The sequence below is a fragment of the Aphanomyces invadans genome (genome assembly GCF_000520115.1).
Source record: "Aphanomyces invadans strain NJM9701 unplaced genomic scaffold supercont1.75, whole genome shotgun sequence".
NCBI classification, from domain to species: domain Eukaryota; phylum Oomycota; class Saprolegniomycetes; order Saprolegniales; family Verrucalvaceae; genus Aphanomyces; species Aphanomyces invadans.
In genome coordinates, this window is record NW_008580220.1 from 160,803 (window position 1) to 187,257 (window position 26,455).

At 52.6% G+C, this 26,455-nt stretch overlaps 7 protein-coding genes across 11 annotated transcripts; 3 read left to right on the plus strand and 4 right to left on the minus strand.

Annotated features, from left to right (window-relative positions):
- Positions 1 to 602: 602 nt before the first annotated feature.
- On the plus strand, positions 603 to 3,743 carry H310_14584 (hypothetical protein; the record flags this gene model as incomplete). Its single annotated transcript, XM_008882466.1, has 5 exons — positions 603 to 745; positions 803 to 868; positions 924 to 968; positions 1,019 to 1,081; positions 1,131 to 3,743. The coding sequence occupies 5 exons, from the start codon at positions 603 to 605 to the stop codon at positions 2,155 to 2,157; spliced, it is 1,344 nt and encodes a 447-aa protein (XP_008880688.1). The 3' UTR covers positions 2,158 to 3,743.
- H310_14585 lies at positions 1,090 to 3,743 on the minus strand. 2 transcript variants are annotated; one of them, XM_008882468.1, is made up of 2 exons: positions 3,356 to 3,743; positions 1,090 to 3,293 (listed from the first exon to the last, which is right to left on the minus strand). In XM_008882468.1, the coding sequence occupies exon 2, from the start codon at positions 3,251 to 3,253 to the stop codon at positions 2,243 to 2,245; it is 1,011 nt and encodes a 336-aa protein (XP_008880690.1). In that variant the 5' UTR covers positions 3,254 to 3,293; positions 3,356 to 3,743; the 3' UTR covers positions 1,090 to 2,242. The 2 variants fall into 2 exon arrangements, with proteins under 2 accessions (XP_008880690.1, XP_008880689.1); XM_008882467.1 differs by having other exon boundaries at positions 3,342 to 3,743.
- A 1,083-nt stretch (positions 3,744 to 4,826) lies between these two features.
- H310_14586 (hypothetical protein) lies at positions 4,827 to 7,573 on the plus strand. Its single transcript, XM_008882469.1, has 7 exons — positions 4,827 to 4,930; positions 4,984 to 6,021; positions 6,070 to 6,399; positions 6,450 to 6,569; positions 6,655 to 6,728; positions 6,792 to 7,146; positions 7,192 to 7,573. The coding sequence occupies exons 1-7, from the start codon at positions 4,832 to 4,834 to the stop codon at positions 7,543 to 7,545; spliced, it is 2,370 nt and encodes a 789-aa protein (XP_008880691.1). The 5' UTR covers positions 4,827 to 4,831; the 3' UTR covers positions 7,546 to 7,573.
- Positions 7,574 to 7,713: 140 nt separating this feature from the next.
- Positions 7,714 to 9,915, minus strand: H310_14587 (hypothetical protein). 3 transcript variants are annotated; one of them, XM_008882470.1, is made up of 4 exons: positions 9,850 to 9,915; positions 9,656 to 9,801; positions 9,283 to 9,596; positions 7,714 to 9,223 (listed from the first exon to the last, which is right to left on the minus strand). In XM_008882470.1, exons 1-4 carry the CDS (start codon positions 9,862 to 9,864, stop codon positions 7,770 to 7,772), a joined length of 1,929 nt encoding a protein of 642 aa, XP_008880692.1. In that variant the 5' UTR covers positions 9,865 to 9,915; the 3' UTR covers positions 7,714 to 7,769. The 3 variants fall into 3 exon arrangements, with proteins under 3 accessions (XP_008880692.1, XP_008880693.1, XP_008880694.1); XM_008882471.1 differs by having other exon boundaries at positions 9,283 to 9,801; XM_008882472.1 differs by lacking the exon at positions 9,850 to 9,915 and having other exon boundaries at positions 9,656 to 9,842.
- A 2,308-nt stretch (positions 9,916 to 12,223) lies between these two features.
- Positions 12,224 to 12,964, minus strand: H310_14588 (hypothetical protein). Its single transcript, XM_008882473.1, has one exon. It carries the CDS (start codon positions 12,938 to 12,940, stop codon positions 12,296 to 12,298), a length of 645 nt encoding a protein of 214 aa, XP_008880695.1. The 5' UTR covers positions 12,941 to 12,964; the 3' UTR covers positions 12,224 to 12,295.
- A 956-nt stretch (positions 12,965 to 13,920) lies between these two features.
- Positions 13,921 to 14,547, plus strand: H310_14589 (hypothetical protein). The gene has a single exon (XM_008882474.1). The coding sequence runs from the start codon at positions 14,011 to 14,013 to the stop codon at positions 14,500 to 14,502; it is 492 nt and encodes a 163-aa protein (XP_008880696.1). The 5' UTR covers positions 13,921 to 14,010; the 3' UTR covers positions 14,503 to 14,547.
- A 1,009-nt stretch (positions 14,548 to 15,556) lies between these two features.
- On the minus strand, positions 15,557 to 17,787 carry H310_14590. Of its 2 annotated transcripts, XM_008882475.1 has the most exons (5): positions 17,359 to 17,771; positions 17,016 to 17,312; positions 16,780 to 16,970; positions 16,466 to 16,721; positions 15,557 to 16,408 (listed from the first exon to the last, which is right to left on the minus strand). In XM_008882475.1, exons 1-5 carry the CDS (start codon positions 17,758 to 17,760, stop codon positions 16,082 to 16,084), a joined length of 1,473 nt encoding a protein of 490 aa, XP_008880697.1. In that variant the 5' UTR covers positions 17,761 to 17,771; the 3' UTR covers positions 15,557 to 16,081. The 2 variants fall into 2 exon arrangements, with proteins under 2 accessions (XP_008880697.1, XP_008880698.1); XM_008882476.1 differs by having other exon boundaries at positions 15,557 to 16,721; positions 17,359 to 17,787.
- Positions 17,788 to 26,455: the final 8,668 nt, after the last annotated feature.

Here is a 26,455-nt window from a genome sequence, read left to right on the forward strand (position 1 = left end):
CGTGCCAGTGAGGTCGAAGGCCAATTGCGTCGTATCGAACTGGTCATCAAATGACCGCTTGCGTCGGGTTTGACGACTGCCATGTGGGATTGTTGTCCGATCTATTTGTACTTCGAAGCAGCCGACAGCATTGAAGATTCAAACGTTTGTTAAATGAACGAAAGTTATTATGGACATTTGTATGGTGTGTGTCCGACACTTTGATGAGAGGACATTGCGATGAATTTCTCCGCTGCCCCTTTCTGCAACCCGAGAATGAAGGGCAGTGTACGACACAACGACTAACACAACGGAAGCATGAAGCATTGGAACAACACAAACCTCCAAGACTGCCAGCCGCCCCAGATCTAGTCGGCGCGTCCAACTCGGCGATGCGGATGGACCAAGGAGTTGCCTGAACAATAGCACTTGGAGTACTGTCGAATCCGCATAGTCAGGTCTCGTTGCGTCAAGGCCGTCGTTCCATACAGTTCAGAGGTAGTCGGCGCGTTTTATCTTGATATTTGTAGTAAACATGATGTCCATTCTGGTCGCGCAGCCCTTCGGGCACCTGCTGGATGTCTTCGGCACGAAAAAACGTTTTTTCTTCGACCGACGAGACGATGCTTCCACGGCCAAAACGTTTCTTTTTTGGCGAAATTGTGCAAAAAGACCAAAAAACAAATGTTCTTGAGGAAGGCGACATCACGCATCTCACCATTGTCCATCAAGCAATGCCGCTCCTTCCTGCCGCGGACCTTGACAGGTACGAACGGAGGTCAAGCAAACTGGTCGTGTTTCGTGCATCACGGCAGGCGTGTAGCTCCTACGCGATGGCGAAGCTCCAGATGGACGAGAGTGCGAGCCAAGGGAGTACTTGTCCAACATGGTACTACCACGAAGACCCCACCTACACCATTGTCGTGACATGTGACCTGTTCTAGCACCTTCATCAACAAGCCCGGGTCCGCGCTCTGTGCCATGTGCGAGTATGTTGCATGGATCTCTCACTCGTCGCGTTGCCTAACTTCCCTGCTAGGCAATTCATCGGTCCAAGGGCCCATGCTATTCACAACGACGGGTCGTGGAGCTGCGGATCGTGGTAGACGCTCGTGATTCGATTTGTCATTCGCATGACATTCTCGACGTAGTGAGCACCACAACGCAAGCGGGATGCAGGAATGTTACTACTGTGACGCTCCGTACGTGTCGGCCGTCGCCAGCGCCGCCCCCCTCACGATCTATTGCTCTCGGTGCGGCGTGCGCAACTCCGGGACCGCAGGAACTTGCATTTCGTGCAATCACGTACTGCTCTCCAAGTTTGAGTCGCTCAAGCACGAATGGAGCGACACGACAAATCAAGTCGCACGCGAATTGGGGCTTCACGTCAAGGTCAAGTGTCCAGGTTGCATGAAGGTGTGCAACGTGCCGTCATCAGCGTGTTTTCGATGCGGAGCGTGTGGCGTGTGCTTTGCTGCCCCGTCGGTGGGCTCGGTCACGAGCTTCCACGTGGCGCGGCTGACGCGGTCTCTCTCGTCCAGCGTACTCACGTTGTTCCAAAAGACCGACCCAGTGGACGACGACATGGCCAAAAGCAAAATGACCATGTCGCGGGCGCTCATGAGTTTGTTTCAGCAAGACGGCAGCAGCGACGAAGAAGACGACAATTACTTGTTTGGCCCGCCGCGGCATAGCACACCGCCGCCGTCTGCCACTTCCACGGGACGCCCCGCGACGGACATTCCGATCGGTATCCGCATCCCAAATGCCTCGGACGACGACTACCTCAGCACTCAGAGCAGCCACCGTGTCGTGGTGGTGGATGGCGTCCAACTGCCACCCCCGCCATCGCAAAACTTGCCACTCGACGTGATGGAGACATTCGTGGCGCCGCCGCCCATGCGCAAGTCCAAGAGTGCCCCCACCGCGCTGTCGTTGTCGTACGAACGGGATTGGGACCTGCGCTATGACACAAGCCGCTTGAGTCCTGTCTCGTCCGCTCAATCTTCGTCCCGAGGGTCGTGGGTGCGCCCGCCGCTGTCGGATGCAGACAACGATGCAGACGAATCCAAGGAAGAGCTAGATGACCAGGACATCCTTGCCAGCCTGCGCCTCTCGTCCAACTCACAGCCCGACGGTGGCTTCAACGTCCCGAACGCCGACACGATTCACATTTGACCATCCTTAAGATATTTGCATGCAGCATTTTCCCAACATTCTGACCGAGGCCAAACTCCATGAGCTGTTTGGATCGACTTGGCGGTTAGTAGAATTGGCGAGGCCGCTTGGCGCTGTCGCCGCCGTCAATCCATCCACCTCGCTGAGGGGGGTACCCTTGGTCGTAATCAAGGTCTGGTCGGGGATGGTCGTGGAACCGCGACGGTCGCTGGCGGTCCCGGCTGTCGCTACGGTGGGAAGTACGCTCGGCACTGCGGCGCCGTTCGTCTTGGTGCCGCGACGTGTTTCGGTGCCTCGATCGACTGCGCGAACGCGAGCGGGACCGGCCGCTTCGATGGGATGATGCTCGCCAGTCCATGCCGCCGCCGTTGTTGGCGTCGCGATCCAAGTACGACGACGGCTTCCTTGCGTACTGGTCGTCTTGGTAAGTTCCTTGATGCTGGGGTCGGTGGTTCTGATGGTGAAAGGGGGAGTGGAGGGCGCTGTCGCTGCGTCGATGTTCCAAGTAGTGGTCATGGGGCACCGACGTCGATGGCACGTCTGTGTGGCTGTGGCGGCGTTGCAGAGCCGCCGCCGCTTCATGCTCGCGTCGTTTTCGTTCTTTGGCTTCCGCGGCTTCCACGCACAGTTCAAACAGAGCCTGCATTTCGCTGGTTTCGTCGTCCGCGCGGACCGCGATTTCTTTCAAAGCCGTTTCCTCCAGGACAACGTGGTTGGTCAAGCTCTTGAAGTGCGCCGTCAGAGCCGTCCGTTTGTCCAGCTGCGCCTCCAAGTGCTGACGGAATGCAGCCACTTGCGTCGCGCTCGATTCTAGATCGATTTCGAACACGGGAAGCTCAAGCTGGTCCCAGTTTGTCGTTGGAGAGTCATCTTCATCGGACACATTTGTGGCCCGCAAGAAGTTGTGGAGGTTCGAACTCAACTGGAACATCCGGTCACTGAGAAGGTCAGTCGACACGACAGCCCCTTCAAGCTCCTCGATCATTTGAACAGTTTTCCGCGTCAGTTCCGAGTCGACGGCGTCTGGAATGTCTTGCAGTACAAGCGACTCGTCGTCCGCTTTTGACGTCGCTGCGTGCTGCTTCGCCAGTGTCATCGTGTCCTTCAGTGCTTCTTTCCGTGCCTTCACCACAGTGCTACACATGTCGCTCATCGTGTCGATCACGTGGTCACTCAGTACATGCCGTTCCCGCCACACCTGGACGAGCTTGCGGACGATATCTTGGGTTTTCTGTGTCCCTTCCGACATCGTGACCGCGATCGCAAGCAACAACTTCTCGGAAAAGGCGTCGGGGATGTCGCGACCGTACTTGCGCATGCCTGTTTGCATCACGTCGTTGGCAACGTAAAAATGCACGATCTGGTGGGCAGCCTTTTGGTTCACAAAGCTCGAGTACCACACGTCCACCATTTCCGCTATGGCCCGCCGGTGGAACAAGATCCATCCGCTCAGCCCCTGAATACTTGCCGCGGTGTCGGTGCACATGGCGAGCTTGTCTGCGAAGCGGTCAGGGGAGAAGTCGGACGGCATCGTGCGCCCGTGCGTTGTCTGAACGGTTCTTGTGGTGGAGCGCCCAAAAAACTCCAAGAAATCGAATGCTCCGTCGGTGGACCAATCAAATCGGGGCAGTGCCAGTTCAAGCTCGGCAAGGTGGAATGTCTTGGAATTTGTATACAGAACGACATCGACGTGAACCATCGGCAGCGGCGGCACACCACGCCTTGGCCCTTGCTCCATTCAAGAGCGTGGGGAAAGCAGACAAGCAGAGCTCAGTGTGGTCCTATGCGGTTGGCGATGGTGCTGTGCTCGCTTCGATTCAGGAAGTCTTAGAACTGCGGCAACGACAAAGCGAGATACTCATTCTCTCGGTCAGTTCGTTGCAAGAACAAGAGTAGGGTGGCGCCACGTTCTACATGGGTTCGTCATGTACACATGTGCGGGGCTAACGGTGGCCCGTGCGTGCTATACGTGTCTGTCACGCTTGCTTCGAGCTAGGAATCCGCGCGACGCTCAGCATGGCCGAAGTCAGCACGATGCATGGACGCCCGAGCATTGCAGATGAACGATACAGCGTGACGTTGACCATTGGAATCCCTATCAACGATCTCCCGCTGAATAACGTCGCATACACCGTTGGTCGCCGCCTACATTTTCGCAGACGGAGCAACGTCCATCGAATGTACCTGCCGATTTCGTGGCTGACCGATTGGGGTCGACAGTTTCCAAATCGCATGGGCATTCAACCTGTGCATGTATCCCCACAGGAGAGGTAGTGCATGCCGTGTTTGCGTGGAATGAATCCATTGCTCGCTTCGTCATTACTGGACGTGCATCGAATTGCCCTCATGAAGCGACACAATACTCAAGTGTAGCCGTCACCAGCGCGACACGATCGTTCCAAAAGTTGTGCGATCGTTCAAGCTTCACGAATACAACGACATCCCACAGCATGACTGCCACGGTGCGTGGACATGCTCCAGCGAACACGTTGGTGTGACTTAGCGTTCAATACCATGGCCCCTCGGTTATTGCAAATCGGGCAACGGCGTAGCGCTGGCATCGTGCCACGATGCGGAAGGCGAAAGAAAAGACGCTGGTCGACCTGATATCCGGATACACCGTTATCCGGATATCCCTCTTCAAGTTGCGTCGTCACTTTTCGACACAGCCAAGATGGACGGCGTCGACGGAATCGTGAAGGGCGTGGTGTACGTGCTCGGGTTTGCAGCGACGGGATGGAGCTTAATGAAGTTTGTGCTCTCTGTGCCATTGGTACGTCCTTCTCCGAACATGGGATCGGTATCTGTATCGTGGGGCTGATGTAGCGAGTGAGCGACGCATCCGACGAGGAAAAGGACATGGAGCTTGTCCTCAAGATGCGATCAGACTGCCCGGAACTACAGATCTTTCTGCGCGAGATCAAGGAGCAAACGGACTTGACGTTGCGCGTCAAATCGAATTCGTCCTTGCTCCAGGAAGCCCACGACGCTAAGAATGGCAAGGCACCGGTTTACCTTCTCGTGGGGGCCTTGTCTCCTGCTTTGTACCAAAAGCTCGCCGAAGATTGCGGACTGCGCAAACGCACGACCAAGGGGAAGTGGGTGCATGTGGACGAGAGTAATCATAAGGACTTTTTGGACGACAAGCTGCCGCTAGACGACGCCGTCGTTGCCGAAGGCGGGCCGATTCCATTTTCGTCCGGCGAAAAGATCGATCTCATTTTGTACCAGCTTCGTCAAGTGCGCGTGTTGCTTCTTCCGACTGAGTCATCCAATGTGCTCACGAACGGCGACCTTTTGTTCCAGAAGCTCCAGGAGAAGCATGTCATTCAGTCGTCGTTTGCGCTGCATAACGCCGAGGAGCGCAAGGTGTTGATGGAAACGTGGGTAAAGGCTTTGAACCCGTTTGGTCCGGCGCCAATCCACCGCATCCGCGACTACTGCGGGCTCGAAGTCGGGTTCTACTTTGCCTTTTTGGAGCACTACACCCAGTGGCTAGTGTACCCTGGTCTCGTCGGCGCAGCAGTCTACCTGTATCAACTTCAGTACGGTCTACACAACTTTGCGACGGCATTCTACGCGCTGTTTGTGGCGACATGGGCGGCGGCGTTCCTCGAAGCGTGGAAACGTCGCGAGAGCGAACTCGCCTGGAATTGGGGCGCAGCGCTGGACGCCGACGAAAGCGGAGCGGTCGTGGAGCGCGTCGGGTTTGACGGCCCCGAAGTTTACGACGATATCGACGACGTCCACTACAAAAACTTCACTGACCTCGAACGGTTCAAGCGGTATGCGGTGACGGGTCCGGCGCTGGGGGGCACAATTGGGCTCATTGTCGTACTCATGCTGTTGTACTTTCGATTTGAGGTACTCTTGCACGACTTTGCCACTTACGGAGCTCATGCCATCACGTAGGCTGGTGTCCGCGCGTATGTGGCCAATCCGGCCAACGGCTTCACGGGACTCTGGGCCCACGTGGCGATGGTGCCGTCGGTGCTGTACTCGGCCGCCGTTTTCTTTATCGATGCCAAGTACGTCCAGCTCGCCCACCGCCTAAACGACTACGAGAACCACCGGACGGACGACGATCACACGAATGCACTCATCGTGAAGCTCGCTCTGTTTCAGTTCGTCAACAACTTTGGGCTGCTCTTTTACATCACGTTCTTTGTCGGAAACTTTGAGCTCCTCCAAAGCACGCTCGGGTCGCTGCTCATTACGCGTCTGCTTATTGAAAACGTCGTGGTACGACAAGGGCGCCGACCGGTTGCTTTGAACTTCACGAGTGCTTGTAGGAAACGCTGATTCCATTCGTCATGGCGAAGTCGGCCGTGAAAGCCAAAGCCGGGCTCGCGGACCAACACGCCAAGCTCACGCGGGAGCCGTCCGTCACGACGGTCGCGATTGTGGACAAGGTACGGCGGCCATCAAGTCTTTTACTACCTTGTAGCTTCTTTTGAGCCTTGCAGTAAGATCTTACTCATTGTGGCGCACGAGCAGGTGGACGTTGAAGCATTGCTGCCAGTGTATGAAGGCACATTCTTCGACTACTTGGAGCTGTTTATACAATTCGGGTACGTGTTCAGGCAATTCTTTGGGCCAGAGGTCGCTCAGTGCTGCGCGGTTGATTTGGGTAGGCAAATCACGTTGTTTGCGTCAGCGTATCCGTTGGCGAGTCTCTGCAGTCTGCTCAACAACTTGATTGAGATCAAGAGCGACGGCTTCAAGATTCTGATGACGCACCGGCGCTGCCACCGCGACCATAAACACGGCATCGGGACGTGGCTGCATGCATTTACGATCCTGAGCTACATCGCCGTCGCGACCAACTGCACGATCGTCGGGTTCAACTCGGGTGTGCTTCAAACCTTGTATCCCAACATCACGCCGTTCTACACATTGGTGGCAGTCGTAATCGTGGAGCACGTGATTGTGTCGATGATGGTCGGCATCGCCGCGGTCGTGCCGGACGTGCCGCAGCATGTGGCTGAGGTTTGCCTTTTTTGTTTGACATGACTTGATGGACGATGGCACCAGGGCATGCGACGAGAGCGCGCAGCGGTTCGGAAGAAGGCGAAAATGGAGGCCGAGTTTCACCAGCGGTCGCTCCGCACGAACGAAAGCACGTCCCAGAAAGCGTTTTTCGACGAGTCGGTTGTGGACGAAGCGGAGATGGGCCACGTCGAGACGAACGAAGCTGCCGGAACGACAACGATTTCGACAGTCAAATGGCGCAAGTGGGTTCTTGAAGAGAAGATTCGACGACGTGTGCTGGAAAAAGAAATCAAAAACATGAACGCGGTCTACACGGCATGGATCGACTCGGAGAAGGACAAGGCGCGGCGGCTCCAAGCCGAACTGGATGCGTTGTCGACCAAAAAAACAGACTAAACGTGTGATGGACTAATTACTGTTGCAATCATCGTGGCGAGAGGGGCACACCGTCAAATCGGTGCCACGCTGCCTCCATGACTTGAAGCAGACGGGTATGGCCGCCGCCAAGAAATGGCCATTGGGGGCAGTTTGCGCTGGTGCAATGGGGCTGTCATGCACGGTGATCTCGCCGAACGCCGTTGAGTGAAATATGGTCACAAACGAGCACCTGCTCGATTAACTTAGTGATACATCGCGTCGACGACGTCGGCGTATTTCTCGAGCACGACGGGCCGCTTGAGCTTGAGTGTGGGAGTGAATTCGCCACCGGGAATGCTAAAGTCCTTGTCCAGAATCGCAACTTTCTGGATGTACTGGGCGCGAGACATGGCGCGGGCGTTAGCGCGCATGCGCCCGGCGTCGATGTGGGCCGCGACCTTGGCGCATGACTTGGCTTGGTCGACGGTCTTGGCTGTCGACCCGATCGCCTCAAACTCCCGCACGACGAATGGATCGAGCTCGTTGGTCGGCAAGCCGTTGGCGTCGACGCGGGCTCGAAGCGTCAAGAGAGCTGCGATGAACTTTCGCTTGTCTCCCACGGCCATCGCATTGGACAGGATCGGCAGTTCCTGCTTCAGGACGTCCTCGAGCACCGCAGGCGGCACGTTTTCGCCACCGGCAGTAATGATGAGCTCCTTGAGGCGCCCCGTGATGGTGACGAATCCGTCCGTGTCCACCTGGACGCAATCTCCCGTATGCAGCCATCCATCGGCATCGATCGCTCGGTTCGTTTCGTCCTCATTCTTGAGATACCCCATCGTGACATGGCGGCCGCGCACGAGAAGCTCACCGGTGGCTGCGTCGACCTTGAATTCGGTCCCTGTCGTCTTGGTCCCAATCGACAGCGGTTGAAACTTGGTCGGAAAGTTGCAAAATCCAATGCCGGACGTCTCGCTCATCCCCATGACGCCGTAGATCGGGATGTTGAGCGCGGCAAAGTAGTCAAAGCATTCGCGCGAGAGCGGCGCCGCGCCGGCATAAAAAAATTTGCAGCAGTCCAGACCCAAAGCCTCGCGCACACGAGTAAAGACGAGCCAGTTGGCAAGCCAAAAACCCCACGGGACTTGGCCAGACCCGCCATACACGGACGCTTGGACTGTCGCTGTGCCGACGCTCTTCGCCCACGTCACGACCAGCTTCTTTAAACCAGTCGTGGACCGGCCGACTTCTTGCATCTTCTCCATGATTTTTTCAAACAGTCGCGGCACCGCCAGGAGAAACGTCGGTCGAACGTCCTTCAGCGTCGCGCCAAGGGATCCTCTGAGTGCGTCCGGCTGGGCAAAGTACACGTGGGACCCGTGCACCGCTTGACACCCAATGTCGCACTGTTGGCCCGCGATGTGCGACAGCGGCAGGAAGCTCACCATGCGGTCGTCTTTGCAGAAGTCGTCGCGCGTGAACGGGTCCATGAGCGAGGCCTGTGCAAACATGAACGCGTCGTGCGAGATCATGACCCCCTTGGGATTGCCAGTCGTGCCAGATGTGTAGATGAGCGACATGCAATGGCCAGGACGCTGTGCATCGATCCGTGCATGTACAATGACATCCTCGACGCCGTCGTCGCCGAGCTTCACGAACGCTTCAAACGAATACACGGGCACGTGGCATTCAAAAGTGGCTGGCACGTCGGCGTTCCCTGTGAGTCATGGGGGAGAATGAATGGTCATTTTCCATGGCGGACGACATCCAACGTACAGAGCACGATAGCTCGCAGCATGGGTAGTTGCGGCACGATCGATGCAAATTTATCGAGCTGTTCGAGGCTGTCGACGACAATAAACCGCGTTTCAGCGTGACGACATACATGGTAGCTGGCGGCGGCGCTGTTGCTCGTGTAGATGCCGACGGGGACGCCGCCGGCCAAGACAGTCCCGACGAACGAAAAAAACCACTCGGACGAGTTGAATCCACAAATCCCCACCGTCTCGAATCGATTCAGCCCTTGGCTGAGCAACGCCTTGGCAAAGCGGAAGCTCGCCGTCTTGTAGTCATGCCACGTGTGGTGATGCCTGTCGAGTCAACATGAGTGCACACTCCCAACGAATCTCCAACATGGCGAGTTCCGAACCATTCACCATGTCGTTTGTAGTGGAGGGCGGGCTGCGCTGCCAACTTTTCTGCAGTCGCGAGAAATGTGGTGGGAAACGTCGTGGGCGAGAACCGGAGGTTGTCTGCATGAATGCGAAGGTCTACTTCCTGGTTGATGCAAGTAGTCTAGCGCGGGTATAAGCACGTAGATCACATGTGCGTCGGGCTTCTCACGGTAAATTGCGGCATCTGAGCTGCGGAGGGGCGAGGACGTTTGTGCAATGGTCATCTTTCTCGTCGCCTGAGGAACGATTCCACGCAATTCATGACGGTCGGAGTAAAACCTCTCAAACTTAATTTTCAATGTCGGCCGAGTGTGGGATCGATCGTTTGGAGACACACCTCGCCCATGTCACTGGGGCGCTGGGGGGGCATTCGTCGGCGATTGCGCGCAGCAGTTCTGACCAAGCTCTTTCCATCCCTGCGAGCATTCCCGTTATGATTCATCGTCCTACCTGGCGTACATCAGAATGGAACTACGCTTTAAAAACGTGTTGCAAAGCGTTGTCTGAATACAAGAGCGCCCGACTGGCTGCAGCGCTGTGCACCTTCGTTAGTGTGAGCTACTAGCAGTGTGATCGCACAGTGTTACGCGATATAGCAATCGCCTGGAGCGCCACGACAACTGGCCGCGAGATTTCCCGCGAGATTCCTCGTCTCGTCATTTACCTGTGAAAACTGATATCATGAGGAGCTTCGGATCGAGAGATTTTCTACCGCCGCAACATTGCAGCTCCGAGGCGGCGGCGAGGTCGTCGCGACTAACGCTCCCTATGGAGTTGGATAGGCAGCAGCGGTGGGTGCTGGGGCTCCCAGTGGTACCTCCTTCGACTGCGCGCTGCTGGTCCACGCACTTGCGCTCTGTGATTGGTCGCGTGCAATGGTTTCAGTTGCCCGCGACGACGGGGGACTTCGTATCGCGGCGACTGGGCACCAGCGGGGCGACGACGAGCAAGTGCACATATCAGTGGCCTCGGCCACCAAAAGAACCAATGCCATGCGCTGTGCGTGGAAACTTGGGGAAGGCGACAAAATGCCCAGGATGCGAGGAATGTTTTGTCATGCAGGCGGCTGCAGACAACGCGCGCTTGCGATGGTGTGACAAAGTCGTCTAACTCGTCAGTCGGCACGACGAGTACCGTCTGGTCGGTGCCCGAAACAATACGTACGTACACCACCTTTCAAACGTATCGTTAGCGCGCCGGCAGACACCGTGGAAATTGCCCAGCGCGGCATGGATGTTGACCCGGGTGTCAACCGCGCGATGCACCCGATCGTGCAGCGACACACAAGCTTCCGTCAACAAGTCCCTGTCGTTGGTCACACTGGTCGGCGCCGACGACTAGCGGTGGTGATCCTCTCGCTTCGTGTCGTTGTGAATCGAACGACTCGGGAGAGGCACAACATGTATATGAACGCTAGGTCCAGCATTCGCGCAGGCAACGCTTCCCACCGACCGGCAAACGTCAAGAGTGCTGCGAGATTCGTTCCAGCGCTGACATCGTGCAATGCGTGGCGAGGGGCTGTGTGCCTGCGTATGGCAAAGGAGTTCATCGAGATGCTGCGGTGTGGTGGCGGTCATGCATACCAGCGGACTTCCACATCAAGCACTATGCCGACGGAGGACATGCACAAAGAAGACGAGAGAGTGTGTGAGAAGAACTTGTCTCTTGTGAAGGGACATGCAGGTGTGGAGAGCATTCTATCGGACAACTTGGCAAATTCTCGACATCGGTTGGAGACCGTTCAGTCGAAAGATGGTTATTTTTGTCTCGTCACGTAGAAGCAAGTCCATGAAAACGTATCACGCATTCAGCCGCACAAGATGATGTCGGGGCCCAGACTGGCGAGTAAAAGCGGTGGCCACCTGGGACTTCCTTCCAAGAACTGAAAGGAACAGGCGACGCAAGACCGGCATGCGAACATTCCGTATCCTCTCACAAGCTAATTAAGAGCCTCTTCCGCTGTTGCATGGTCATGAAGGCCAGGAGGTTACAGACCGAACCAGTGGCTGATTAATCCATGCCGCCGCCGGCAGACGCGACGCCGTGCCGAGTCGGTGCAAAGATTCAAAATGGCATCGGTGGCGGGCCGACCACTTATTAGCCAATCAAATCAAAGGAAGGAAACGACTGGTCGTTGGACCTCCGTTCGGATTGGCTGAAGAAAACGCACTTGAAAAAAACCGGACTTTGTCGAATGCGTTCAGTAAAGTATTGCCATGGATACGTTATCGAATACATAACTTTATCAGAAGTTTGCACCGCCGTGTGAACGTCCAGCGCGTCCGAGCGGCAAGTGGCGGATCCCGTCGTGTGGTGGAGCCACCACGGCACGAACGATGGCGAGCTCCTTCTCGATGTTTGTAGACTTTGTCAGCAACATTTCAAATTCGCGAGCACGGACGCTGTTTCAAGCCATGGTGGAGAACGTCTTGGAGGTCGAATTGATTCTGGCGGACAGGTGGGTCTTTAGCTCGGCAAGCACGAGGTTGAACACTCTTTAGAGATGGCGCGACTCGTTTTGCACCGGTGGAAATCGCATGACGTAGGGGCAAATGTACAATTGTTGGGGTTACACGCAGAACGATCGACAAAACTACTCATGGAACGCGCTGCGATTAAGCGACGGTCACGGGTTGGGCGACTTCGACCACTTCAGCTTCATGTTCGACAGGAGCTTCCACGACGGGAGTCGGCAATAAATATCCAAAGCGCAAGCGCAGTGGTTCGGTTTCCTTAAACACGGGTTTTTCCGCTTTTTGCAGCTGCAGCAGCGCATCAGCTTGGGGGGTAGTGGCGCCGCCCTTCTTCTTGCCTTTCTTCGACGTGGGGGCACTGTCGTCGTCGGTGGCCTTTTCAGTCGGTCGGTTGTCCTTGGCATACGCGAGCAGGCGGTCTCGAAACACGTTAAACTTCTTCTTGCGCATGAGCTTCTTTTCAAAAATGTCGTCCAAGTTTTTGTACCCGCCAAAGTCGCGTTGGTCAATCACTTTGTCGGCGGTCGATTCAGGCATGTCAAGCTCGACCATGAGCTTTTCCTTGGGCGCCGTGTTGAGAAACTTGAGCGCAAACGTCATCACTTTCACATCGACTTCGTAATGGAGTTCCGGGGCAGCTTTGACCATGGTTGTGGACAGACGAGGGGCGCTTTGCAGCTGGGGGGCGGTTGGGGGATTCAAGGGGAAATTGAAAATGGGGTGTGGGCAGGATGCGCGCACGTGGCGAGGGACCACAAGCCTGTGACTTTTCGGGGCCGAGAACATGCAGTTGAAGTTGGCAAGTTCTTTGTGCGAACCCGAATATTGCGGAAGGGGCGCGTGTATTTTCCGAGCGTTGACCAATGAATGGGACGGATTTTAATGTCGCCAAAGTCGTCCCGATACTGAAACCAAGTCAAAAAAGCGATCGGCTCGTTTCTCGGAATATCCGCACTTTGAAACGCCATACAAACATCGAGTCGTTCCAAGATGGACGAAACGATGCATGTCCGTGTGCGCATCCCGCGTGCGCCGCCGCCGCCGCCGCACCTGCGACGCTCCTCTGACGCCAGCAACTGTGTTTTCCCGGATCTGGGCTCTCCTGTCGGTACAGTAGCAGTACATGCACCACAACCATCGTGGACGTGAGGCACCAGACAAGTGTGTTAACATGTCCTGTCGTACATATCGGGTCCACATGCCAGGCGGGGGATCTTGACGACGGGCAATTGCGAGTCGAGATGGATCCATCAGAGCAACGACGCATGGAAACACACCATTGCACATAGCAATGGAAGCACCGCACATCCTTGCAACGGCCTCACGTGGGCGCGGCAATGGCGCATCTTTGGACATTTGAGATAAGTTACATGCCGTTGTGTGTTGGTCAGGCCGTCCCACTGACCACGATTTGCAACGTCATTCCGCCGCCTTGATGGGTAGACCTGGCACCGACATAAATCCGACAGTGGCCTCGTCTACATGCTTCGTCCGGACCATCCACGCACTGCCGCCGCTCCGCGACGCCGCGCGCCGCCGGCGTCGCTCTCTCGAGTGGTCTCCTTCGACATGGCGCACGTTCTAGATCATTCGGCCTGCCACGTCGCGAAGCAAATTCGTTGCTCGTTGAAGTTGCTCTTTGTTTACGAATGGCGTGCATTGATTGGTTGGCATTAGAAAATGCGTCCGCTGATTGGATGGATTTTTCAACCGGGGTCGCCCCTGTCTCCACCGTTTCAAGTTGAAGTTTCCACGGGCAAAGTGCACATGTGGCCCCAACGGGGCCGAGCGCGGCCCAGGCCATTGTTCAATTCGCATTGACCGCCCCAACCAGCCTCCCCCACGAAGAAGCAAAGATGAAAGCCGTCCCGGAACTCACGTACGAAGTCGAGCCCAAAGTGATGGTGTTTGCGCTCAAGTTTCTCAACTCGGCGCCGAAAGAAAAGCTCATTGCCGAGCTCGACCTGGCCGACGCGGTCGCAAACAAGATCATTGACCAGCGTGACTTTGGCGGGTACAAGAACCTGGACGACATTTTTGAAAAGAAGCTCCTGCGCAAGAAGAAGTTCAACTCGTTCCGCGACCGCCTGCTTGCGTTTGCCAAGGACAACAAACCGTCTGACAAACCCGCTGACGACGACAACGCGGTCAACCCGAAGAAGGGCAAGAAGAAGGGCGGCGCCCCGGGCACCCAGTCCGATGCCCTTCTCCTGCTGCAAAAGGCTGAAAAGCCCGTGTTTAAAGAGTCGGAGCCCCTGCGTCTCCGGTTTGGCTATTTATTGGCGCCACCCCCCAAGCCCATCGACGTGGCGGACGTGGAGATCGCCCAACCCATCAGTGTAGCGTAGTATTTACCAAGCCCAGGCGCTTATAAGAATGGTCGTTTTCTTCGATGGTGTGGAGGACATGCATGGACACTGGCGCAAGGAGGCTGCATGTTCCTGCATCGTATCAACTACACCGGAAGCATAGACGAGGGGCGCATACGTACGTGGCTTTGTTCCCACGCAAGAGAGCCGCCACGACGTCTCCCTTTCGCAGCACCACCCACTACTGCTACGTAGATCGTGTACATGTCCCTTGTCTTGGATTATGTCATGGCGCTTGCCTCACGTTTTATGACGGGACGTGCGTTTGTTTTGTCCAACTCGACCGCAGCATTTCCAGTCACGCGAGACGGGCACACCGCCATCGACGCAATTCGTGCAGTCGCGAGGGAGGGGGATATCGAGCGCAGTTCGTCCCGACCATGGGCGACATGGTTGGATCGGTGTACCTTTGCTGCTACGAGTGCGACGAGAATCGACGGCGGGGTGCGATGGCCGGGTGCAAGATCGTGCCGCCGACATCGTTGCAGCTCGTTCACTCGGCAGTGGCACCAGTGTCCGGTGCACGCAGTCATACGCGAACATGCTTCGTGCGTTCGTTCATGGCGATCTCGTGGCTTCGATCGAGACTGCGCTTGCGACGCACTTGTTTCCGAACATGATATCCACACCGAGTGGAGCCATCGATTGTCGCAGCAGACTTGCCAAGACTCGTTCACTTTCAACGAGCTCGCATTTTGTCATCCAGAGTGCGGCCATTCGGCAAGAGGCGCAGGGCAAACCGACTCAACCCTTCGGGTCGGTGCGGCAAGGGGACCTCTTGCCACATCATGCTTGGCGGTCCGTCGCCGGTGTTCCGTCAGGATCGCCGGACCTGCCTCACGACCACCGCACTCTAGTTGAACTCGACAGAACGGAGCACGTCGACGTGTTAGTTCAAGGTTTGCGCGCGCAGCCCACGTCGGTGGATTCCTACCACCCAGATGACGTCGTCTCCAACGGGGGACAAGGCACTTGGTACCAATTGTCGGGTCAAAGCTGGACAAGTCGTCCATGTGATGCTGCAGCATGCATGGAGCCATCTCCAGCGGCACAAAGCACTGCGAGCGCGTTGCCGGCTTCGCTGCCGAGACATCGATCGTCGTGCTGACAATGTATGCACTCGTCGTCCACTTCGGAGGGAAAAAGAAGCGGGACAAAGGCGGCGGTCGTGTTGTCGGTCGAATTCTGTGTCGCCCACTACTTGGCCAGACTGTGCGAGGGCGACGCGTTGCCCGTGAGATGTCCAAGCTGCACATGTTATGGGCGTTCCATATCTGATGCCCTTGAGCCGGCTGGCTGCACAACGCCTTGGCAAGCGATTCAGTGTCGGCTCGGGCCGCGCCCACGTCTTTTCGACAAACTGCATGTACCAGCCCCCATCGCAGTCCCGTTTCAGCGACTTCATAGGATGGACGAGGGGTTGCATGATTACGTCGCCGCAGTCGATGCAAGAGCTCTACGTACTCTGCTAATGGATCTCGAGATGCATGTGCTGCTCGTGCGCGCTCCGGCGATGACTCCGATGCTTCTCTGGTACGAATTCGACCCGTTGAGCCGCCTATTCTGCTGCTGCCGCCCCCTGGCCATTCTTGAACTGCAGGCGGTGGCGACATTCCGTCGAACAGGTCGTGATTCCAAAAGTCTCAAGTCCAGACAAAGCACGGTCGAGCGCGGATTCCTCCGTCCGTCGCGGTTGAATGTGCAGCTGCTGGTGTGCCCATGGCGAACATGTCGACAAAGCCGCCTGAAAGTGGACATCACACTCTGACCGTAGACAAAAGCGACGGTTCCAAGCAACACCAGAGACACCGTCAAGAGCCGCCACACAGATGGGCATCCACACTGCCACGCATATCCAAGCATGTTGGACGGGCTGAGAGTTCCGCTTCCATTGTAGACAGGGATCGTCATGACCAGGTCAATGCTGCCGTCCACACCCTACCGTGAGTTTGGCGCGAACCCGCTCCAACACGACGAGGATGTGCGACCGCATCTCAATGTCGGACTCGCGGGCTTTCTTAAGGCCGTACTGTCGAAGGACGTGGGGTACTTCGCCATCGGCGACGTTAGTCAAGTCGAGACCCATGCTTGCCGCAAACGCGTCGATGCTGCCTTGGCCCGACGGCTTTAAGTGGATCGACGTCAAGTTGGCAACTCGCGCAACTGTTTGTCCAGTCCCAAGTCGTCGCAAGTCAAACCTACCAAAGCAAACACCGTGTTTGGCGCGTCTGGCAAACCATCTCGTCAACGACGTACCATACCAGCGACCGCGAGTCTCGAAGCGGCGTGCCATCTTCGTCACGGAAAGCGTCGTCGCTCTGAAGGTGCCGCATCACCACGACACATCGCTCGGCTTCATGAAAGTGTGCGACGACGGCCGTCGCGGCATCGCCGTCTGGCAGCGTCGTTTGCAACACGACAGTGTTTTCAGTCCATTCGAATGACACCTACGGCCACCTGACTCTGCGTGCCACGGCTGCTTGCGGACGTACCGACGACGGATCGATCTTGGATAACTCTTGCATGTGGTGGCGAAGCATGTGCACGACCAGTTCCATCGGCGCGTCCCAAATGTACTGCGAAAACTCGACAGCGTTGACCCACTTGTCGTTGATGCTCAAGTCAAACGTAGTAAAGTCGTCGCAACCAGTCGACATAGGAAACGCTTGAAATGCAGCGCCGGTGTTGTGGTACATTTGCTGGGTCGCCCATTCCTTGGTCAGTTTTCTCGTAACTGGGTCGTTGCTCAGCGTCACTTGCTGCCATCGGATGATTGACCGAGGCACGACCTGCACCACCGTGACGATACAAGTATACGAAGCCAAAATTACGTACTGGAACCACGTCATTCTGCTCCACCCACATTTGCATCCGAGTGAGAAGACCGCGATGGCGGCGCAACACCTCGACCAGTTCGGTGTATTCAGCCAGAGTTGAACGAGTTTCTTGGCGAAATGTGGCAGCAATAGTGCGCCATGACAACCCGCCGTCGTCGTCAAGACTGCACATCCGATCTGTCGAACACTTGCGTTTCGCCTGGGCGGCCGCACGCAAGTTTTCAGCAAGAGCCTCCAGCTCGTCAACTTGACTACGCAGACGACGGATATCGTCCCGTTTTCTTCGTCGATGGGATCTCTGCTTCTCTCGAAAGTACTGACGGCGATGCAGCACTTTGTTCACGGCCTCCATGACCAACCGAAGGTCGATGTCGTCCTCCACGTTGCCATCGTCCAACATTTTCCAGGAGTGTTTTTTACAGTTTGCAACGCCGTAGGCAATTGGCTGAAACAATACTGTAATGGAATTGGCTCTTTTTTTGCACTCTCCGACGGATTTTTCGTCGGAATTCAGATTTTCCTGATTATCGTACGATCTCCCCCCTCCCGATTTGGTCAGACGACAGAATTTGAGGTTTTCGCAGTTCATAAAGTCAAGGGGTTTCAAGTACATCTCCCAACCCAGATATACATTCGAATGCTGAAAGCCGACAAGTCCATCAACATCTACTGTTGGTCACCAACTGTTCACAACAGTAGAAGGAGCCACGGAACGTCAAGCGTCACGCGTCCACTTCATTGCAATCATGAATGGATTTTGTTGAGCCTATCTATATTGGCGGCCAACCATAACAGAGTTGATTTGCTCCAAAGTGTTCTGAAGCTAGCGTTGCTTCACCTACGCTACCATGCGGCTGCTAATCTTCGAAAGTTGGCTACGATTAGAGTGATGCAACGCTCTTGTGTTGCAGCGTCCTGTTGTGGATTCAGATTCTTTGCCTTGAAAGAGGTGTTGACTAGATGAATATCGAGACTGATGCTCTCATCCATTCTTCCGTGTTACTGGGCATTGTAAGGCATTCTACTTTGACTTCTTGTGTCGAGCTGCGCGTCCATTTGCTGCCTGCAAAGCTTGTACTTGCATACTTTGTGTCTGGGCAACCATTTCAATGATGCGTTGCGTTCAACTTGTTGTAGCAATGTTTGAAGAAATTGTTCCATCTTCCTGTTTTTCTTTCTCGCTCTTGTGTTTCCTTCTTCGCTACTTTGTTTTCTTCTTTTACTCTTCTACTGAATTTCTACTCTTTGTTTACTGTCTTCTCGCTCACTTCTATATTCTTTTACGTTCTTGGGTCTTTTTCTTTGTATTTCGCAGGCATGAGGGCATTTAACGATCGGTACAGGTAACGACGGAAAAATTCACCCAGTGGTACTACCTTCTTATCTTGATATTTGTATTGGTAATGTATTAATTGGTCATGGTTTTTGATCGTGATTAAATTGGTCGCCAAATTTGCTACTGTTGTTTGATTGGACAAAAAAACCATCTTCGACAACGACGAAATGAAACTGTGCATTACACGACAAAATTCAATTACTGTGAAGAGTAATTACTGTGAAACGCAATTACTACGTATGAAACGAAATATTGCGCCAGTGAAGGGGTATTGGGGGCACCAGGGATTGCCTTCTCAAATGAACGGCGGATCAGTGAAATTGGCATCTCTTCCCACGCTGCAATCGTGCGCTTGATCATGGTTAGGCGCTTTTCTGCCGCTGTCGTGACAGGTGCTTCTTGGAGCCACTTCGAGCGCAACTTGCACTTCAGAGGCCCCTTCACACCCACATCCAAAGGTTGGCAGACACTGGTGGAGCTCTTGGGCAGGGGCTCAAGTGCACTGAACGGTTCAGATGACACCTTGTCGTGCGAGGCTTGGGAGACATGACAATCCAAGTTGTCGGCCAAAATAACAGAGGGGCCTTGGATCTTGTACTTGAGCAGATCAGTCAAGTACATCTCCCATACACGCGTGTCCATCAATGCCTTTTCCTGTACAACGTACATATGACCAGCTGGATAAGTAGGTACCACTTCGCACTCGATTGGTCCACCAGGAGCTCCCATGACAATGAACATTATTGGCAGCTTGTCCCCATTGGATCGTATTGACAACACAGACTTTACGCGGTTGGAGTGTTTTTGCTCGGTATCCACTTTGGATGACCCGCCGACCTTGGCCAAAGTCTTCGCAGGTGGCATGTCATATTAGACAGATGTTTCGTCGACGTTGATGATGTCTGAAGGCGTGGTATCTTTTAACTTTCACAAAACTCCTTTGTAAATGTAGCTTTCGTCTCAGTTAGCACAGCTTGTGGAAGCTTGGCCGCACATGGCACTCGTTGCGAGAAGCGATAGCGGTTGGTAAACCGTTGGCAGAGTCGAAGCAAGCTGTTGTACACCGTGTCGTCGTTCTTCTCGTTAGTCATGTACTCCTCGAGCCAATTCTTGTGATGCAATTTCATGAACGTTATGAGATGAGTATGGGTGAGGTAGTGCTCGTTGTCTCGGACACCATTCATGAAGTCATGCATCGACGAAGCAAATGGGATGCTTTCTGGTCTACCTTGGCCACCCACCGATGCACGCTTAGCATTGCGGCGAGTGGTCATGATCTTCTCCCTGTTCTTCTGCCATCACCTCCATGTACTCCAATCAATTCCATTGGCCCTGGCGTATGATCGAGACGACACGACGCTTGGGTCGAACATGTCCGAGTACTTGCGCCGATCCGTGATTGAGTACCTCGTGTACTGCCCCATGCTCGTGTGCGAAGACGTTAGCACTAGCGGCAAATTTGAACGAGCCAATCATGAATAGTGCTATGGATTCATTCAATCTTTTTATGCGGGATATTATTTTGTGATTCCAAAGTGTATACATTTTCATATACCGTAGCTGAATTGTAAGGGCTGAACTCTCTCAAACTCCATCAAATAATATTTTGATTCATGCAATTATGGAAGAACCACCAGCAGACAATAGAACCTCACAAATAATAATTATCATGTTTAGGAGACAATATTGACACTCATTGCGCGGGATTTCGTGCCATGGCGCGAAGCGGACATCGCAAGGCGACAGGACGCCTTGCGACGTCCGACAATATGCTCGAAGCTGAAAGTGCTGCTGTTATGGATGCCCTGGAACAAACCGGTGCCATGGAGCTCACTGTGCTTGCACCTGAAGCTGATGTTGAGAACGACCTAGTCGAATTGTGAGGATATTGTGTGTATAAGATATATTCTCGTACCTTGAATTGGCTTGCTGCTGCCCATCGTGCGAGTGCCATGAGTTCAGGGACTCATCGTAATACCAAGGCCGAGGCGCACCGCCGGTGTCCGACCCAGCAATACCTAAGGGCGGGGCCAGAGAGCGGTCCCGAAGGCTACCGGGAACCCTGGCCTTATGAAAACGCAACCCCATAGCGGCCGACTTCCGTACAGTAATGCCAATTCACAATCACGACGACAGACAGCAACCAATATCCGGATTTTATCCGGATGATGCCCACGGGTCAAATCGGAAAGTGAATGACAATTCTATGATGAATTTTGTTCTGTCTTTGCTTAAACTATTCCACCATCTATTTCCTAGACTTTGAAAACGTATAAACATTCTTGAAAGTAGTTCACTGTTAAACCGCATTGTTTGAAGTTTGATGTTTTAATAGATATACCCAGCAATTATGCTCAAATATCTATAAACCCTAAAATCCGATAATCTGTTCCTGTGCTATTCCAATGAATTGTGGGGGTTTTTCTCAACTTCAACCAGGAGCCATGTCTCATGAGTTCGGCCCTTACAAATCAACTACGGTATATTGCGTACTTATTTTAAAAATTCTCTCCCCACAACGTTTTCGCTGCTGGCTAACCATCATACCATAGTCCCACGAGGGGTGATTGCTTCTTGTGTAGGAAAGCCTTACGTTCTTTGAGGAGATCGAGCTTTACCAACTGGCATAGACTGGGGATTCGGAATCGAACCCGCGGCACAGCGGTGACACCCGACTCCATTTTCGGCATGGACAAAATGGATCCCTTACAAAAGATTGTTTGAATTCAATCTGTATCGATGAATTGGGCTGGATGAATATGTATAGGAAATTAGACAAGGTCCCTTGAAAGAGATTTGCACTCAAGTATCGTCGCGATTAGAAAATCCAAGGTTATATCTCATGTACTGCAATTAGAACGTGTATCATATCATGTCCTTCGTCGTGTTAAAAAGTGCCACCCATTGGCTAAAATATTGGGATTTTGCTCTAGTGTTCAGAATTTCATGTCCATATTTTTTTTCCAAAAGCATGAACGAGTACCACTGGGTGAATTTTTCCATCGTTACCTGTACAGTGAGCGACAGAAAAATGTCCCCAGTGGTTCTAGATAAATATCTTGAAATTTGTATGGGGAATAAAATTACCCTCGACGAGAATTGAGAGTATTTTCATTCAAACCGTTTTTGAATTGAAGTGCCATATCCACGATGATTGGAAGAAAATAGGTCATTTAATGCTCAGCTACGACCACGACGACTAGCAACAAATACTACAATATATCTGAAAACCAAAAATATTTCGAAAATGAAATATATTTTCAAGGGACAAGCTTCTCCACAAGAGTCCGTGGCAACGAATTTTCAAATGAGCGAGTGATGGTTTCACATGGCATGTTCTCCCAGGCTTCAATAGTGCGCTTAACTATAGCCATGCGTTTTTCAGCTGCAGAAACAACCGGCTTTTCGTGAATCCACTTGCAAACGAAGCTCGCTCTTCAACGGCTCCATGACACCAACATCCAAAGGTTGGAGAACACTTGTCGAATCCTTGGGCAATGGTTCCAAAACACTAAACACTTCAGACGACACCATGTCATAGGACGCCGCAGACACATGACAATCAAGATTGTCAGCAAAAATCACATAAATCCCATCAATTTCGAACTTGAGCAGCTCAGTCAGATACTGTACAGTTTCCAGCCTTTTGTATCCATCCACGCATTCTCTTGCACGACGTAAGCATGACCAGGTTGAAAATGTCGGCACTTCCAAGTATCGATCGGCCCACCTGGCTTGCCCTTGAGGATGAAAAGAATTGCTAACTTTTCACCATTGGAACGCACGGAGAGGACGGCTGTAATCCTGTCGGAGTGCTCTTTGGCTCTTGTCAACCTTGGATGATCCCCTAACTTTAGCAAGAGTCTTTGTCGGGGGCATGTCGTAGTAAACAGATGTTTCATCCACGTTGATAATGTCACGTGGCGCAGTGTCGCGAAAGTTATCCTAAAATGCAGCAGCAAATTTCGCCTTGGTCTCGGCAAGAACCGCTTGAGGGACTTTTGTGAAGCACGGTACTTGCTGCGAAAACCGGTAGCGGACTGAGAATCGTTGGCATAGTCGAAGCAGGCTGTGGTAAACTCGACGTTCGGATTTCTTCGTAGTCAAGTATATTCAAGCCAATCCAAGTGGTGGTTCTTCATTAATGTGATCAGATGACCATGTGTCAGGTACAGTGAACCCCAGAAAAAGCCGACATGGTTTCATCCTGAAAATGCATGGAGGAATAATAAAATCAATATATATATATATATATATTGTATGAGTTAGTCCAACTTGATTGGCTATAACTAGTAGCATTTCAGTCAGTCAATCACAGTTTTTCTTGTATCTGCACTAGAATTGGTCTAAAAGAATGACAATTATGAAGTGATATTGAAATATCCAGGTGGTAGAATTTATTAAATCAGATCATGTTACGGAGGTGGTCGGCTTTTTTGGGGGTGTCGGCTTTTTCCGGTGTTCACTGCTCCTCTTCGCGGACCGTATCCATAAACAGTAGCAGTTCCGATTTACATGGAAGGTCGTCATGGCGGCCTTGGCCGCCCAGCGTGTATTTCTTTGCGTTGCATGGTTTGTTCATGATGGAGTCCTTTCGACTCAACCAGTTGCGCCAGGTTTTCCAGTCGATGTTTTGAGCCTTGGCGTATCCTCTGGATGGCATCGTGCTTGGATCGAATCCGTCGATGTACCTCTTGCGCTGGGCGTTGGTGTATCTGGTGCAGGCCATGGCTCGACGTTGCGGTTTAGCGGGATTATTGAACCAACCAGTAATTTCGAGGAACCAGTCAAAATAATTCTGACGCCCTCGCGTTCCTGGCGTATGTTTTTCTACAGACATGAGTAGTTTTGGAAGACAAAATATGTTGAACGTCAGTGAACTACTGTTTATTGTGACCTCGCGTTAGGTAAGACCTATTAGGACACCACAACGGACATGCGAGGATTCAATGCACATTGACTATACGGCATAACGTACACTGTACATCCACGTCATGGAATGAACCCTGTATCACACGGGATTCGAGCGGGAGCTCTACGGCGTGAGCTATAATTCTTAGTTTTTGTGATGTTGTTGTAGTATTGAATGTTCCATAGTAGGAGGTATGCATGACATGATAGATTCTATTGAATTATTATTGGGACATATTGTTTCAAAGACGGTAAAGTGAGCAGGTCCATGCATTGATATGATAGTACTACTCTGTTCCACAAAATTTGTCATGTTGTACTTTTGATTGGCGGCATTTTTCTAATAATACTCCGATTGAGTGTCTGATTGGCGTTATGGAGAGCGCAAGATCTCTGCTTTGATTGGGTAGTTTACAGCACATTCCAGCCATTTTGGTTGTTCGAGATATTTCGCGGCAAAACTTCGGGTCATGGACAGCTAATACAAAATGACCCGCCAGCACTTCATTCCACAATTCATCGGATAGCCAACACGTCCTGCACACACCTATCGCCACTACATGCCTCCTCGTTCACCGCGGCGAACCGGTGATGCTCCTGTCACCGTCCGGGACCTCCCAGACGTGCGCAAGCACCTGAGCTTCGCCCATCGCTGCATGGCCTACGAAAAATTTCTTAGCGTCGCCATTGATGGTTTGCTGCCACGTGGTGCTCTCACCAAGCTTGCACAACAGTTTCGCTGCCATCCGCGAACGATAACACGTCTATGGACGCAAGCGCGTCTCTCGCTCCGCGACAGCTACCGTGCCGCCGATGTTGCTACAAAAACCAAAGATAATTCTCTCAAAACTTATATATATTGGTTTACACAATTTTTGATATACTAGGATGTACTTTTCTAGGGAATTCCGGACGCCATGCGCTCCGAACAAGCGACGAAATTGAAGCTGCCATCCCAAACGTACCACATATGCAACGGCAGACCTTGCGCTCTCTGTCGGCTGCGTGTTGTATAATGTCGAGTTTGACGCCTCGTCCTACGAGAGGGCTTTGGCTCATTTGAATAGCAGACTTGGTGAGGAGGTTCACCGAGCCATGGTCAATTCTCTTGAATGAGATATTTAAAAAAATACAATAAAATTACTGGAGCGGGTTATGTTGTTTTGAAGTGGCATACAAAAATCAAGTCATTTCAATTGCCCTGTGTATACTTTAATCAAGTGAATAACTACCTGACAGTTTTTGTGGAACGGAGTAGTATATCCAAGATAAATCATGCATGATGTCATGTACTTGGTCGTAGAAGTACTTGTCACCCATTGGCTAAAAATACTACAATCTCGACTTGCGGTTGAATAGTGCGACAGTATTAAAATAACGAGAATATGGTGAAGTACCTCTGGGGACATTTTTTCCGTCGTTCCCTGTATTCTATAGAATCCTTCTGAATAGCCAGTTCTGTGATGCACTGCAGGCTTCTTTGGGCGTCTGAGTCGTTTGCTTCGGGAATGAGCAGGCAAAGACGGGAAATTCGCTCATTGGTTGTTTTTGGTAGAGGTCTTGGCGTAGTTTACACATGGTATTCGACTGGGAAATGGTTGGCGATATTTGTTCTGCAAGGAACCTCAGGGACACCCGTTTTCTTACGCGTCATCAACCGATTAATCTATAACTGTGTATGGATTTGGAACCCCAGCTTTAATATCTACTCCTTACGACGATTCGGGAACAACTTATATCCAGTTCAACCGATGGAGGAATTGCGTGATCCTAGGCTTCTCGATCACACAACCGCTCAGGAAGACAATTGGAAGTAGAGACACCAGGTACACCATGGGACAAGGGGCAGTCAGAGATTTGTTTTCAACCAAGAAGTTGCTACAAAATGTAGCAACAACTAGGCGAGGGAGGAAGCGGGGTTGGTGAGGAATGAGCGAGAAGAGGTAAAATGTAGAATGAGATTATGATCGTGTTATGAGCTCCTAGAAACTTCACATCCGTCGTGTCTTAACGATTCTTGAAGGAGCCACATCCTCGTTGGCCGCTCTTGAACTTGATGTATGTATGTAATATACAATAATGCAATAGTGTCAATTCTTTTTCGTAATGCTGGATTCTTGTAGACGCGTGACATCCATGCGATTTGATTCGCTGACGGCTACACAAGGCGACACGACTCTTGGATCGAACCTGTCCAAGTACTTGCGGCGATCATGTACACTCAAATGCCGTCGTGAAAACCCAAGGCTGCTTCTCAAGTACTGTAATAAAAACATGTATCATATCACGGCTATCGTCGTGGCCAAAATTATCACCAATTGGCAAAAATATTGGGATTTCGCTCGAGTGTTCAGAATGCCATGACCATATTGTAATCAAAATATATACACCTTCATCAACTCAGTCTCCAGCATTGTCCGTAGCAATAACTCGACCCATCGCTTGCTCGCGCCACCAGCCGCTTTGCTTTGTACGATCGAATGTGCTGATTTATCGAAGGATACTGTATTCTCCAGTGACGGAAACTGTGATTGTCAGTCGATGGAAACTACAAGGTTCAGTACTTTGAACGCAAGACACAAAGACAGCCTTGACTGCCCAAAACGAAATCACAAGGTGTCTTCTGAGTCTATACTCAGAAGACACGTTGTAGATTCAATGCAATTCCAAGGAACCATATATTCGATGGCGGCCAGGAAGGACGCAGAGCAGAGTGCTGGCAGCATCAGGACATAATGAGCGCGAAAGACTGTTAAGAGATGAGCATTGTTCAACGAAGCGTACAATCCCGATCTGCAGAATGCAATGCAATGAGGCGGAGAGGTGTAAGGTAATGTATCAATTTCTC

What these genes read in the sequence shown, in the direction of transcription:
- H310_14586 (XM_008882469.1), top strand. Translation starts at nt 4,832, where the DNA reads ATGGACGGCGTCGACGGAATCGTGAAGGGCGTGGTGTACGTGCTCGGG. An exon ending in TGTTGTACTTTCGATTTGAG is followed by an intron (nt 6,022 to 6,069) that starts GTACTCTTGCAC and finishes GCCATCACGTAG; the next exon opens with GCTGGTGTCCGCGCGTATGT. An exon ending in TGCCGCAGCATGTGGCTGAG is followed by an intron (nt 7,147 to 7,191) that starts GTTTGCCTTTTT and finishes CGATGGCACCAG; the next exon opens with GGCATGCGACGAGAGCGCGC.
- H310_14588 (XM_008882473.1), bottom strand. Translation starts at nt 12,940, where the DNA reads ATGTTCTCGGCCCCGAAAAGTCACAGGCTTGTGGTCCCTCGCCACGTG.
- H310_14587 (XM_008882470.1), bottom strand. An exon ending in TACAAACGACATGGTGAATG is followed by an intron (nt 9,597 to 9,655) that starts GTTCGGAACTCG and finishes TTGACTCGACAG; the next exon opens with GCATCACCACACGTGGCATG. An exon ending in GCTGCGAGCTATCGTGCTCT is followed by an intron (nt 9,224 to 9,282) that starts GTACGTTGGATG and finishes CATGACTCACAG; the next exon opens with GGAACGCCGACGTGCCAGCC.
- H310_14585 (XM_008882467.1), bottom strand. Translation starts at nt 3,688, where the DNA reads ATGCCGTCCGACTTCTCCCCTGACCGCTTCGCAGACAAGCTCGCCATG. An exon ending in GTCCAGGTGTGGCGGGAACG is followed by an intron (nt 3,294 to 3,341) that starts GCATGTACTGAG and finishes CGACATGTGTAG; the next exon opens with CACTGTGGTGAAGGCACGGA.
- H310_14589 (XM_008882474.1), top strand. Translation starts at nt 14,011, where the DNA reads ATGAAAGCCGTCCCGGAACTCACGTACGAAGTCGAGCCCAAAGTGATG.
- H310_14590 (XM_008882475.1), bottom strand. Translation starts at nt 17,760, where the DNA reads ATGTTGGACGATGGCAACGTGGAGGACGACATCGACCTTCGGTTGGTC. An exon ending in AGCAGAATGACGTGGTTCCA is followed by an intron (nt 17,313 to 17,358) that starts GTACGTAATTTT and finishes ACGGTGGTGCAG; the next exon opens with GTCGTGCCTCGGTCAATCAT. An exon ending in CCAAGATCGATCCGTCGTCG is followed by an intron (nt 16,971 to 17,015) that starts GTACGTCCGCAA and finishes AGGTGGCCGTAG; the next exon opens with GTGTCATTCGAATGGACTGA.